This window comes from Rhinopithecus roxellana, chromosome 3 (assembly GCF_007565055.1).
Source record: "Rhinopithecus roxellana isolate Shanxi Qingling chromosome 3, ASM756505v1, whole genome shotgun sequence".
Lineage (NCBI taxonomy): Eukaryota > Metazoa > Chordata > Mammalia > Primates > Cercopithecidae > Rhinopithecus > Rhinopithecus roxellana.
The window spans coordinates 19,578,079-19,593,063 of NC_044551.1; the positions used below are offsets into that span (position 1 = coordinate 19,578,079).

At 44.3% G+C, this 14,985-nt stretch overlaps 1 protein-coding gene across 1 annotated transcript in view; it reads left to right on the plus strand.

Annotated features, from left to right (window-relative positions):
- The first annotated feature begins 4,741 nt into the window (after positions 1-4,741).
- The window catches only part of ADAMTS16 (ADAM metallopeptidase with thrombospondin type 1 motif 16), a 193,636-nt gene continuing 183,392 nt past the window's right edge, over positions 4,742-14,985 (plus strand). The window contains exons 1-3 of the mRNA XM_030927454.1: positions 4,742-4,945; positions 5,072-5,174; positions 12,572-12,897. Of these exons, the coding sequence (XP_030783314.1) occupies positions 4,874-4,945; positions 5,072-5,174; positions 12,572-12,897 (501 nt within the window). The 5' untranslated portion in view covers positions 4,742-4,873. The remainder of the gene's footprint in view (positions 4,946-5,071; positions 5,175-12,571; positions 12,898-14,985) is intronic.

The window sequence follows — 14,985 nt, forward strand, 5'->3', positions numbered from 1 at the left end:
TTGTTCTGGTGATACAGTTCTCATGATATCTGGTTGTTTGAAAGTGTGTAGCACCTCTCCCTTCTCTCTCTCTTTTTCCTGTTCCCTCCATGTAAGACGTGCCTCCGTCCTCTTCACCTTCCGCCATCATTGTAAGTTTCCTGAGGCCGCCCTGGAAGCAGAAGCCTATACAACCTGCAGAACAGTAAGCCCATTAAACCTCTTTTCTTTAAAATTACCCAGTCTCAGGGAGATCTTTAAAGTAGTGTAAGAATGAAATAATACAATTATAAACAGCAAACACATAAAATATTGACTCTTAAAGCCAGGACCAAACCTGGGACAAGGAAACTAGTGTGGAACCAATCTCCATTCCAGGAGAAAAGAAATATCAAGAAAATTTTGCCAGTCACAGTCAAACTAAAAATTAAGTCAAAACACGATAGCATTCAAGTATCGATAGCTAATTGATACACCAGGCTCTGACAATTATGCCACCTTTGTACCCATTAGAAGAAAGTATGTTTGGCAGAAGCCAGTGTTATTATGGACCAGAAGTCTTCAGGAAAAAGTGCTGAGACTTATTTCCGGAGGTGTCTGAGTGACTGACCTCTGTGCAGCTTCAGCACTGGGGAAGAGTGAGGGGCCTCACGGCAAGAAGTGATATGAAATACCAATAGCAATAATAATAATAAAAATAACAAATATTTAACTTATTATTAGAAAAAAATACATAATTATTGTATAATTAGATACATTATTATTACTATTTAACCTACATTTTTCTGTGTTAAATAATAAAAGGAAAGGAGCTTATAAATGCCATATTGTGATCATCATTGGTTTCCAATTTTCTTTTCTTCTTTTTACTAAAAACAGTCAAGCCTCAAAGTAAGGGAGGACGACAGAGACAAGAGTGCAGTTATGAACAGAATCTTCATATAAACTGCAGGCTGACGTGATCTCATTACTGCCTAGGCATTTGAAGGACGTGTTTGGCCCGTGGAAGGAAGGACTCTAATCCTATTAATACTGAGGAGCTGAGATGCTCAGCTTCAGTTAGAACTTGGCCAAAGGATCTTGTGGAAATACAGGGGCTGGGTCAGGTGTTGCCAACCATTCCCAAGGCACGGTTCTTCCAACGCCCTCTGATTTCTGAAGTTACACTCAGTCCAACTTCATAGTGAGTTCTACATTTTATACGATTCATTTCATATTTCTTCTGCCAAAATATCCTTTTCTTGTGTTTTAACCATGTGACTTTCTCACATTGTCGGGGTACTGTCAGCACCGGGAGAGAGTGCAGCACCTCACTACTTCCGGTCTATAAATCATCTTATTGCAGAGGGGCCAAGACCAGGGCTGGGAAGGAGTAAGTGTATGAGGCCTGAGCGCTCTGGCCCTGCGGTGGGTCAGCAGACCTGCTTGACCTTCCTGGGGCTTGGCTTTCTCAGTTGCAATCTGCAAAGAAGGACTAGAGCCACTCATAGGCCTCGAAGCTGGAAAGTTATCTGACATTATTGTGTTTGTGTTTTAATGACATTGTGTCCTTATAATTTGTATAAAGTAATAAAGAACGACTCTAATCTTCCAGAAAAGAATAGGAACTACAACAATTTTTCATAGAATCATTGTAATTTTTGCCACTAAAGAAAAGTGTTGATGCACAATACAGCGCTAACTTCTTTGAAACCTGACTAGTTTCAGCTGTGTGTGAGATGAGGAAGGAACAAAATTACAGACTAAACAGAATCTTCATAGGACACAAACACATCCAATTCTTCTCTGTTTCAGTTGTGTGGATGGTGGTTTTACATACAAGGTAATGTGCCCACTTGCATTGCTTTAGTTTAAAGTTTATGCAATTTAGAAAAGGGTTATGACAAAATTTCATCCTTATAATCTAAAATGCCATTTGTTTCCACATGAGAAAGCCCCCTGGCTCCTTTCATGTTGAAAGGGCACTGGGCATGGGAGAGCATGCAGCCGTTAGGAGATACTCTCTCCCCAATCCTTTGCGAAGCACTTTGTTTTTATTTTTAATTATTTTTTATTTTCTATTGAAACATCTACTTGATATTCAAAATGACCCCCTAAGTAATGAGAACCTCTGTCTGAAAGGAAACAAGTGCTAACTGTGAATGGTCTAAATAATTTACAGCAACATTTTTCTGTGAAGGGCCAGATGGTAAATAGTTTAGGCTTTGCAGGGCACACAGTCTCTGTTGCAGTGACTCAACTCTGCCATCCTGAAAGCATTCACAGACGACCTGCAAACAAATAAAACTTTATTTACAAAATGAGTCAGCTGGCCAGATATGATCTTGGGCAGTAGTGAGTTTTCTGACCCTGGATCTAAACAAATGATGACAAAATTGCTTTCCTAAACTTTGACCTCAAAGTTAAGAGTGCTACGTTCTTGAAGGGTTGCAAAGTGAAGGACTTTGACCAGGGCTGGTGATTTGTTTTGACCCTTCCAATATTTGTTCTCAGGGTTACTTTGCTGAGACACCTTTAAATTGAAGGAACTCCATATACATATTGAGATTTCCATTTTACCTTTAAAAATTAGGCAGGTCTGGGCCCCAATACTCTATGGCAGCACCCCATGCACTGGCCACTCAGTGCCAAGAGTCCCTTTTAAGGCAGACATCTGTGCTCCAGTTTGCCCGGGCCCCTCCCCTCCCTCTCCATCCCTCTCTGAGATTGACAGGCAGCTGCGAGTTACTGCCACCATGTTCGATGGCCAGTCTTAAACTCGGTCCATTCGTGTGTTGCTCGTCTCAGCTCCCAATCTGGCCTCTATAGCCTGGACTCGGCCACCCCTCTGTGTTACCTGGAGACATTCATACTGCAGGATGAATGCTGAATTCCATGCACAGCTAGAGGAACTGGGAAACACTAGTCATTTTAAAGAATGTTGTTTCTTTCTTCACAATGAAAAGAGACTCATTAAGCACTGTTCTGGTCTTATGCTTTCTAAGCACTCCCTAAGAGTGAATCCTTTTACACAGCCATTCTTCTTTTTTTCCATCTGTTTGAACTTATAGAAGAGGGCCCCTGGTTATCTCCATGTGATAGACTCGAAAAAATCTCACTCCCTTTCCTGTTACACTGGACACAATTAGAAGTACGTAGAGATCCCCATTTATCAAGCATGCAGTGTACTCAGGACAAGGGAAATTCTGCCGGTAGGAGATTTTGGAGACTTCCATGCACTGCCCAACCCCCCTTCCAGGTAAGTGTAAGCTCCCTGAGGTGTGAGCTGAGGCCGACATTTGTTAGGCACTGGCAGAGGGGAAGGGTGGCGGGTGTTTTAAGGTCCATCCCAATGCCAGCCTTTATGTAAAAATATTTGTACTTTGAAGAATGGTTTCAAATAAATGAATAAGAGAGGGAGTGTGTGTTGCTATGGAATGGGGATGCCCATACACAGCCAGGCGGTCTGGGGCTTCAGGACAGCCCTAGCAGGGCGCCTGCTGAGAGCTCCCCTTGGGTACCCAGAGGTTCGTGACAGGCTGGGCAAAGACAGAGCCCAAGACACCATTTCCCCCATTCATCCCCCTCTCCAAAGTGTGCAAAAGAGGCAATGTCAAGCTAAGCTGTCTATGAAGGACACTGGAACCAAAGGGCAGCTGAAGGCCCAGGACCTACAGAACGTGAGTGGTGGGAGAGCAGCCAGGGACAGGGAGGGCCACAAGCACACACATGTGCAAACATGCACTCCCACGCGCGCAGTCCTATGGGCTCACACCATGTACTCGCACACACTCAGTCAGGTGCGGATGTACACCCGCGCACACCCAGGCACATGTACACCCGCGCGCTCACACACCCCATCCAGCTGCGCAGAACCCTGGCCAGTCCGATGACCGCACACCTGCTGCCTCCTTGGCCACCCTGTGCACACAGTAGCCCGATCCACTCCTGTGGCGGCCGAGACCCAGGCCCATCCACAGCCCTGAGACCCCCCTAGGGATTGCACCCAGCAGCCGGTCACCGGCACCCGCAGCCCGGCCAGTCGACGGCGGCCATGACCCCGGGGCCAGGAGCGCCTCCACATCCCGGGGCAGATGGGGTGCGGGAAGAGCTTCCTCCTCGGCCTCCAGGTCTCCGATCACGCCTCAAACTCCAGAGCGAAGCACACGCCTTTAGAAGCAGGTCCGCGGCGCTCCCATGTCCGGGCGCCCGGTTTTCCGCACCCAGTGTCCCCACAGCTGTGCCCGGGCACAGAGGCGCGGCCCGGCCGCACTCCGCGGGCTACAGGTGGCCCGGCCTCTGGCAGCGCCGGTGAGGCTCCCGGGGTGGGAGCCCGCGGAGCGACTGCAGCAGCTGGAGTCCCGCCGAGTCACCAGCCCCACGGCAGGGCAGGAGAGCACACTGGCCGGAGGTCCATGCTGAGCATCGCCGGCGCCGGTGCCCAGCAGCCTCTCCAACCGCGTGGTCCCCACGCAGGCAGCGAGGCACGGACTGCGGGCCGTGAGCAGCTCCATCCTCCCTCGTCCTTCTTCCCTGGCACTGGCCGCAGTCTCCCGCCTTCCCTCTGCTCCCCTCTCGCCTCCGCCTCTGCGCCCCGCTGCCCTCGCCTCCTCCCCTCCGCTCTTTGTCCCTGCCCTCTCCGCTCCTCGGTCCTCTGACCCCCTCTGCCCTCGCCTCCTCCCTTCCTCTCTCCCCTGCCCGCCCCCCGCTCTCCCACGGCTCCCGCCGCCCCCGCCGCCGCGGCTGCCACTCCGCCCCCCGCGCCGCGCGGAGTCCCAGTAATAACCCCGGCGCGGCGGCGGAGTCGCTGTGGGGAATCCTCCCGCGCTCTGCCTGGGTCGGGTCCTCCCTGCCCGCTCGCACGCTGCCGGCCGGGGACCCTCCGGTGGCCCCTAGCCCCTCGGAGCGCTCCTGGATGAAGCCCCGCGCGCGCGGATGGCGGGGCTGCGCGGCGCTGTGGCTGCTGCTGGCGCAGGTGGCCGAACAGGTGAGTCCCGGTCGCTCCCGGCGGCGGGCGGAAACCGCGGGTCCCGACAGCTGGAGGCGAGTCCGCCGCGGCTCCTCTCCCGCGGCCCCCGCCGTCTCACCGCGGTGTCGCCGCTATTTTCCGCAGGCACGTGCGTGCGCCATGGGACCCGCAGCGGCAGCGCCTGGGAGCCAGAGCGTCCCGCGTCCTCCTCCACCCGCGGAGCGGCCAGGCTGGATGGAAAAGGGCGGTAAGTCAGTGAGGTGGGGGCTTCTAATCCTTGCCATTTAGCAGCTCGTAATCCCCGTGCTGCTGGTTTATTAGGTGCTGTGAATGTTCATGCCTCTGTGGACCCCTACTTTTAAGATGCTGTTGTGCACTTTTTGTTTAACTGTATGAGCGAGCACCGATGAGTGGACTTCCACCAATATTTATATTTCATTCCCTGGCAAAACGGTTTGCCTGAGTTATTGGTATAACGTTAAGGAAAAGGTGAGGAAGTTCATTTTATTGTATTCTAAAGAGTTTAGGAAGAATCTAAAGCTGTCTGTATGCATCAAAGCCATCATAAAGAGCAAATTACTCCCTTTTCCATACCCTCCTACATCCTCGGATCCTCCTTCCTCTCCCCAACCCCTCCTTCTCCTCCTTTATAAATTAAAGTATTTCTCTATCGTTGCTTATTCTCAGTGAAGGAGGTAAAAGAAGTGCTTAGCATCTCAGTACTAAAGTTAATGCTCCAACAATCAGGCAGTACTTCAAACATAATAGTGCCCGAAATGGCTTATCGGCTTATTGTGACACCATCAGCAACGTTCATGTCCTGGGCCACAGTGTGACATGGGGACAAGTCTTATTCTTTTTCAATGCATGCTTTTACTTCTGCCACTTACAAGTGACATTTGCAAATGTGCTGTCTTATGGGAAGGGATCTCCATGTCTTCATACTGCATCAGGTAAATGAGAAAGCAGGTGTGTCACACTGGTTGCTAGGTGGTTTTTTTAACCTGAACCCATCTAATGACAGTTAATAAATATTATTTTGCATTGTTACCAACAATAAATTGCCATGTCAAATATTAATATTAATTGACTTTTATAGGAAGAACTAGGTTTGATTCTCTCAATGTATTCCCGGATCTAGAAAATTAGAGTTAATAATTCAGAATTTCTCAGTATAGTTACTTCAATTTGATAAAATAACATAAAGGCAAGAGTTTAGTATATGCATTAACTTTTCAAATTCTTCCCTCCCGAGTGATTATACAAAGAGTACATAAGGTGACCAATATGAGATTGACGCTCACCATAAGATCTTTTAGAGAACCACCAGGGGGCGCTAGGTGCAAATGATATAAAATGTTAAAAAGAAATTGTCATGGTGAATTTACAAGAGAAAGTTAATTATCTGTCCATTTACAGACTATCTTCTTTTGGTTGTCCTTGTCCCTTTTAGCGTTTTGCTTACAATACTAAAGTTAATTCTTACAATTTTAAAAGTTAATTCTAATTCACCTTTTTAAGTAAGATTTTTGTAAAAAAAAAAAAAAAAATTCTAGTTCCCTAAAATCATGAAAATTCCGGAGAGACTTAGGAGATTGCAACAATACTTTAGTTTATGGCATTTATGAAGTTTTATTTAAGATAAAGCACATTATAGACACAGAAGAAAGAAGAAGAAAACCAGGGCTTCCTGCCTAATTGTGCTTTTCCCTTGAAGTGATTCAATCCGCTTCAGCATCCTCCTGGGAGTGGTGTGTCAGTGGGCTGCTCTGAACACCTGGCACCTCGGTTATTGTCACATCTCCATGACAACGACTTACCTGGCTTGGTGAGAACCTGAAGGGAAAGAGTCGAACCTTTCTTAGTGAAGTTCTAGCCCAGTGGACACAGCACACCCTCCTCCCCTACCTTCTATGCACGTTAGCTCCTTAATTATGAAAGGCTAACGTGTGAGTCTGGACATCCACAACAAGCTTCTATGCCACCAGAGAAAAGATCCTGCTCAACAGTGTTGCCTGTTTCCTGCTGACCTGGAGCAGAAGAGCTAGAAGATCCTTGGTGACTGCTGGCGTCAGCTGACTGCCACCTGTCTAGGTATCCATTAGACAAGTTGGTTCTGAAATAACTAATTGTAGCCATACATTTTGTTTAAAGAGGCACGTGACTCAAACTATTATTGCAAATTGTTCTTGGTGGCTGAAATAATTACAAAATAGCAAAGAGAACAAAGCTGGATGTGTCACACTACCTGACTTCAAACTATGCTACAAGGCTACAGTAATCAAAACAGCATGGTACTGTTACCAAAACAGATATATAGATCAATAGAACAGAACAGAGACCTCAGAAATAACACCACGCATCTACAACCACCTGATCTTTGACACATCTTACAAAAACAGGCAATGGGGAAAGCTTTCCCTATTTAATAAATGGTGCTGCGAAACTGGCTAGCCATATGAAGAAAACCGAAACTGGACCCTTCCTTACACCTTATACAGAAACTAACTCAAGATGGATTAAAGATTTAAATGTGGGACCTAAAACCAAAAGCAATTGCAACAAAAGTCACAACTGACAAATAAGATCTAATTAAACGAAAGAGCTTCTGCACAGCAAAAGAAACTGTCATCAGATTGAACAAGCAACCTACAGAATGAGAGAAAATGTTTGTAATCTATCCATCTGACAATGGGCTAATATCCAGAATCTACAAGAAACTTAAACAAATTTAGAAGAAAAACACAAACAACCCCATCAAAAAATGGGTGAAATATATAAACAGATAATTTTCAAAGAAGACATTTATGCAGCCAACAAACATAAGAAAAAAAGCTCATCATCACAGGTCATTAGAGAAATGCAAATCAAAATAACAATGAGATACCATCTCACACCATTTACAATGGCCATCTTTAAAAAGTCAGGAAACAACAGATGCTAGAGAGGATGTGGAGAAATAGGAACAATTTTACACAGTTGGTGGGAGTGTAAATTAATTCAACCATTGTGGAAGACAGTGTGGTGATTCCTCAAGGAACTAGAATGAGAATTACCATTTGACCCAGCAATCCCATTCCTGAGTATATACCCGGAGAATTATAAATCATTCTACTGTAAAGACACATTCACACGTATGTTTATTGCAGCACTGTTCACAATAGCAAAGACTTGGAACCAACCCAAATACCCATCAATGATAGACTGAACAAAGAAAATGTGGCACATATACACCATGGAATTCCATGCAGCCATGAAAAACGAATGAGTTCATGTCCTTTGCAGGGACATGGATGAAGCTTGAAACCATCATTCTTAGCAAACCAGCACAGGAACAAAAAACCAAACACCACATGTTCTCACTAAGTGGGAGTTGAACACTGAGAACATATGGTCACAGGGAAAGGAACATCACCCACTGGGGCCTGTTGGGGGATGAGGGGCAAGGGGAGGGATAGCATTAGGAGAAATACCTAATGTAGATGATGGGTTGATGGGTGCACAAACCACCATGGTACGTGTATACCTATGTAACAAACCTGCACGTTCTGCACATGTATCCCAGAACTTAAAGTATAATAAAAAAAATCAGTGGTCACATGCTCACTAGTGAACATAATAACAGTGCAGAGAATATAAAATAGAATTGTGCTAGTTTCTCTCCCTCTACCTTTATTATTTACCTTCTGCATTTTGTCCAGATAATCTACAAGAATTACTTATCACCCTGTGTTCCTTACAGGCTACATTGTTTTTTTCTTTTAAAGGGTCACTTTGGCTTCAGAGCTTACAACGTACTTTGAAAGCTCATTATATTATGAACTTTGCCTCATGTGGGGAAATCATCTTTTAGATTTCATTCTTTTAGAGTATATTTTTTTACGAGTTTTAAGGTATTCCTTTCTATGACTTTACTGTAATGTAGTTACCAATTATCTGTTGTTTATTCTTGTTTAAAATATTGTAAATAAGCATTACAAATAATGCTTCCATGAAAATATTTACGTAAACCTTTTAAAATTCATCTGGGATTATTTCCTCAGGGTGATTTCCTAGGTCGAAGGCTTTTGCAACTCATTGCCAAAGCAGACTTTAGGAAGGTAGTGTCGTTTTTCTTTCCTGACATCAGCAGTGTTTGAAAGAGGTGGCTGGTGGTGGACTGATTTTTTGTTAATGAGACTGATTTCTATTTAGAAGGCAATACATCTCCTGCCACCTGCCCCACCCTTCTCTCTGTTTTCCGGATTCTCCTTCCCTGCTATCCTCTTAGGGTGCTCGTGAACATTCCTTTGCCCTTGGACAGTTACAGGCTCAGTCTTTGAGTCTGGAGCAAGTTGCAGTCAGGTGCCGTATAAGCAGCCAACTGTGGAAAGAGTGGGAAGGGTGGAGCCTATGGGAGATGCTCCTGTCGGGTGGGCGAGGTGTGGAGCTCTCGCTGTCTCCCACAGCCTTTTGGAATTGAGCTCACAGGAGCCTTGCAGGACTTCTTGGAGTTCAGTTTGCCTCAACATTGAGGTTATGAACCTACCACTTGTATATATGAGTTTTTAGATAGGACAAACTTTTCTTCTTGCAAGATTATTGTGTTTGAAGTCTTTCAAATGTCTTTCCCATTTATGGAAAAAATACTGTATTAATAAAGACACCAATCCCTGTGAAAATGATTAAAATACATAAATTTACAGTGAAATTAATTATATTACAAACATTGCAATGCTCAAAGCTCATCATTTCATAATTATTTCACTATATTTGATAATAATCTAGGCTCTTGAGACCACTGGCCTCTTTTGCATCTGTATGGCAGAAATGCTACGCAGTGGGGGCTGCTGCATATCTCTGCACACTGCATATTCAGTGATGGCACAGCAGTCATTGAAATCAGCCACGGGGGGGAGGATTTACACCAGGGAAACTGGCAAATGCCAAAATCCAGGTCATTCTTCTCCAGACAGTGGGTTGTTGAATGTTTATTAGCACAGCATTGTGTTTATGTAAAAGTGGCTTATCAGTACTTATTTTGCATGATAAATATTATATGAGCCCCCAATAAAGGACAAGTATTATCTCTCTCCAAAATAAAGGTCGTAAGAATATGGCTTATTTCATCTGAGAATAATTTGATTTTTTAAGGAGTAATCACCTTTTTATACACAATAAAATGTGCTGACCTGCCACTATCTGGAACAAGCCATCCTGCTTTCTGTCATCCTTCCCCTGCTTCAGCTACAGTGGTAGGAGCTGGTGGGAGGTGAGGAGCATGCCCCTGAGTGGCTCGGAGGGCAGGATGACAGCTGTTAACATCACTGCATCACCCTGGCCTTTCCCCTCTGTCCAGAGACCCAGGCATGAGAGAGGCAGAAGTCTCACTGCAGGGAGAGTGGCTTGGGGAAATGCAAAGCAAACAGGTGTGCACGTTTCACTTTTGTGTTTGTGAGTGGCTCAAATCCAGACTGCAGTCTACATACCTGTGCCAGACATGCTGCTTCCTGCTGTGCTCTCCCTTTTCTATCATTGGATACAATTTCACCAGCTTTTTTGACTTTCTCATTTTCCCAATTAAATTTTAAATAATTCCAGTGTATTTTACCTATGAGACCACAAGTTACTGACTTACCTATAAATCTCAGTGGTTAGTTGTCAAGTTGTCTGCCAGAACATGCTGTGCCCCTCAGCCAGCTACCCTCAGAGTACCTGTCCATAGCTGTGTGCAGACTTGCCATCCATCCTGGCCTCCTTCACTTCTCTCAAGCCCAAACCCCTGCCTTTCAGACTTCCCACTAGCTGCTACCTCTCTCTCTTTCTCTGTAACCACCCAATTTCCTGTCAGGATGGGACAGAATTAGGTGGACAAGCATCTGCATTCAAAGAGTTTTAGTTGTAAGGAAAACTTTCTTTTTCCAGAAAAATATGATTAACCAAGTACTGTTCACTTCTAACCAAATGCCCCTCGTGCAGGATGCTATTTTATATTATCCTATTATTCCAAAAAACCTGTCCAACTCAGGCCAAAGCATAGAAGGGCCCTGATTATGAAGCACCTGACGGAAGAGTCTCCTAACAGCACATGTTGGTGATAAAGGGAAAAAACGGAACATTAGAACCAGGGTTTTAAATAGTAAGAGGAAGCTGCACTTTTGAGTCTTTGAGGACTGACCTCCTCATCATTGCGCTAGAGAGAGATCTGCTCTGGTGTCTGACTCTGACCCTTTTCAAAGACATCTCAGCATAAGTTTGGAGAAAGGGTTGGCATCATGCTGAGCTGTTATTTTCTCGTGATTAGAAAAATGCAGGACAGGGCGCAGGCCCTCTCCTAACATGTGGAGGCCCAGTGCTCGCCTACAGTTGGAGGCACACATGCCAATGCGTAAGTATTTAATAGGTGTAAAACAAGCTAACAAATCATTAACAAAAAAGTACTTTAATAAAGTTACCTTCACATAACCTAAAAGCCCAGGTCTAAGTTGAGCAGGTGGCACGCAGCAACATCTGGCTGGGGCAGGCACTACTCCTTCTCCTCCCATCCAAGTTCTGGCCTGTCCAGGACAGAAACAACCTCCCCCTGAACTGTGGAGAGCTGAGATGATATTGTTATGGTGGTAATGAGAGAACAAATCCTACTTGTAACCATGAAAACTCAATGACCATTTTCGAGAAGGAGAGAAACCTCCTTGGAGAAGACAACTACGATATTTACAGAAAAGCAGCCCAGGACTACTGCCCAGGATGCTGATGGAGCTTCAGGGTGTCCCTCTGTTTTCTGCTGAGAAGGTGGTGACCCAGTGAACACCGAATGCATTCCTGGAAAGATCGCCTCTGACTACAGCCCTGCAGACCTACGTGGGTCTCCTGAAATTTGATAGTTCCTTGGGGTTTTCTTTACTTTTTTAAAATAAATAATTTCCTTGAATATGATTGAGACCAGCATACGCTACCTTTCAGTGGGAAGATGGAAGTGGTGCATGTCTTCAGAAGGGCTTCATGTGAAACCTGATCAAGTCCCAAGAACCCAGGCCAATGGGAGGGTCACCAACAGTTTTTATCAGGAACAAATGCACATGTGACCATTTCCAAATGTCAACATTTGGCAGACCTGGACCGTGTGTGCGTCCTGCCTTTTCTCTTCTATGTTCCATGATATCATGAATAAACATTATAGAAAATTAGCAGAAAAGTGTGCCTATCATATTTTTATTTTTAACTGCTTTTTGAAAAATTCTGGGTGTTTTCAAGGTAAAATTTCTTATCAGCTCAGTGAGAAACAGAAATAACGTGACTGAAGGAATGTTTGAAAACTATAAAATGATTATATTTGATAGTTACTAGTACAGTTTATGAAATGCAATCCTAAAAGTTTGGTTTTGGTTTTATTTGATCAATAATATATTTTCCGTTTTAAGTGTCGTAGGATTTCCTGGCTTGGGAATAGCACATTATGGGGCCTTTAGTTACCATTTTTTTATTGAAACTGTGATGTTCCGTATTTCACACTTTGAATTCAGTATAGGTAGGTGTTGCATTTTTCTTCGTCATTTTTGACTGGGTGGAAAGATCATGTGGTAAAATAATATTATATCTTAAGACTTCCTGATTCTTCTCAGAATTCTGAAATGACTCAGCCTCTCCTCACTCTTTTGATTTCAGAATATGACCTGGTCTCTGCCTACGAGGTTGACCACAGGGGCGATTACGTGTCCCACGAAATCATGCACCATCAGCGGCGGCGAAGAGCAGTGACCATGTCAGGGGTTGAGTCTCTTCACCTTCGGCTGAAAGGCTCCAGGCATGACTTCCACATGGATTTGAGGACTTCCAGCAGACTGGTGGCTCCCGGCTTTATTGTGCAGACGTTGGGAAAGACAGGCACTAAGTCTGTGCAGACTTTACCGCCAGAAGACTTCTGTTTCTATCAAGGCTCTTTGCGATCCCACAGAAACTCCTCAGTGGCCCTTTCAACCTGCCAAGGCTTGGTGAGTACAGCGCAAGTCCCAGGTAGGGAGGCGGGGTTAGTGATGGTGGAAAGGAGAGTGTAACCAGGACTTTCCCTCGAGTTCACGTAGAGGTTCTTCTTGTACTGCAGCGCAGATTAAGCAGGAGGAATATTGCCGAGTAAAACTTTCCAAAAAACATTGTGTGCCTCCTCTGGCCTATTTGGAAACAGTGCCCACACCCACCCTGCTGCTGCTGTTCTAGAATTATTGTGGAAGAGCACTTCAGCTTGAAAATCGTGTATAAGAACCTCTGGCCAAATCTGAATTCTTTAGCTTCTTAGGGGAGGTTTTTACTCCAACTTACAGCTTCTAACTGACAGAAACTGGAGAAATGTCTTCATTTGGAATAGAACAACAGTATTCAAGAGATTGGCCATGAGGATTATTTGAACAGATATTTGAAAGACTTTGAATACTGTACATCTATCATTCTGATGATGATAATCTGCTTACACATTAGGGCATTCATCCATGGCCGGGTGTTGCTGGTCCTCCTGGACTGATGAATCCAGGGTGCATTCCCCATGTCCTGCATATCGGGTTTGGAATGGCACATCACTTTGATGCTTCTGGTGCTGCGATTTACAGGGACCCTAGAGAGGGGGGCATCTGGCTGAGCTAAGCATCTACCTGCATCCCTCAGGCCTACCCACGTCAAAATCTCAATGGCTTGCTTTTTACTTTTCTTAAAATATTTTCATATATTAGGGAGAAAAATCTTAGGAGATTCTTAGATTCTTGGCAACAAATGAATTACTCAGGTGCAGAGGAGCGAAGTGTGCCTTAGACAGCAGAGTGAAAATGTGTTCAAGGTTCAAGGTCTTGAGGATGTTAAAGGTTTGGCTAACAGGTCTGGGACATTTATTGCTTTTCTAGAAAAAGCTTTCAGTGTGCTAAAATTTCCTTCCCTCTTTGAGGAGAGGGAATTCAGACCCCACATCTCATAAAGATTTTGTGTGTGTGAATTTTGGATGCTGAATTCATAACCAATTCCTTAAAATACTAAATATATGTAAATGCTAAATCCTGTAAAAAAATTTTTTTAAATGTTAACATTCTGCTTTTTAGGGAAATTTGATATGAGTTGATCTCATTGCTCTTTCACTCATAAGAAGCTTTTGGGTTGAGTTGCTAGGGATAGGGTGGTGGTTATTTGGCGCTCTTGTTAAGCATGAAGACAATGGGGCTGATTTCTTTCACACACTCCCAAGAAAAATAAGTCTTCCTTAACGGACTAGAACTTTTCATGAAATGCACAAAATGAAGATACATCTTCCTTGGTTTTCTTTCACAAGGGCTTAAGCCAGAAATGGAAGCCATCTGTGTGGCAACGAGGTGTGCTGTGCCCTTTACCCTTGGGTAATTTTGGATTTGGTTGTGGAAATTGGTGAGGTACTTCTTGCTAACCCAGCAGGGATGCAAGCTTCCTGAGGCCCCTGGATCTCCCTGAGCTGTGCCCTGGAGTCTGTTCCCTCAATCAAGGTGCTTTGCAATAGCTTGAGATTTCTGACGCTTTTTGAGCTTGATCAGAGTTAACAGGAAAAGTTAACAGTAAAGTAAGTGTATAATTATAATGAAAGATAAAGAAATTATAAATAACAGAAAAAAATGCTTCTCTGGGTAATAAACAGTGGTATCTGAGACTGTAGCTGCTGGAAGAGAAATTTATATGTCTTCTCCATTAATCTTCCAAATACTTGTAGTCCAGCTTTACTGATATTTTGTCCATAGATGGTCACTACAAATGTGACCTCAACCAGACTTAAGAGTGTGAGGTTGAGGATTTTCATCATAAGACAGGACAAATCAAAGGCATTGGAAAGAGCCCTGTTCTTATTTAGGTATCTTTGCAGAGCCCAGAGGCGATCACTTTGGAAAGATCTCTTCTAGCAGGAAATGCTGTATATTCCATTCTATCTATTTAATTTGTAGGGTAAGAACATTACTTCTTTTGGGTTTAAAAATATATTGCTTAATTCTCACATAATATCTTGTGTCATTTAATTAGAGAAAATGGCTTACAGTTGTAAGACAATGCAATTTCCAAACTGATGTATAATTTTTCAC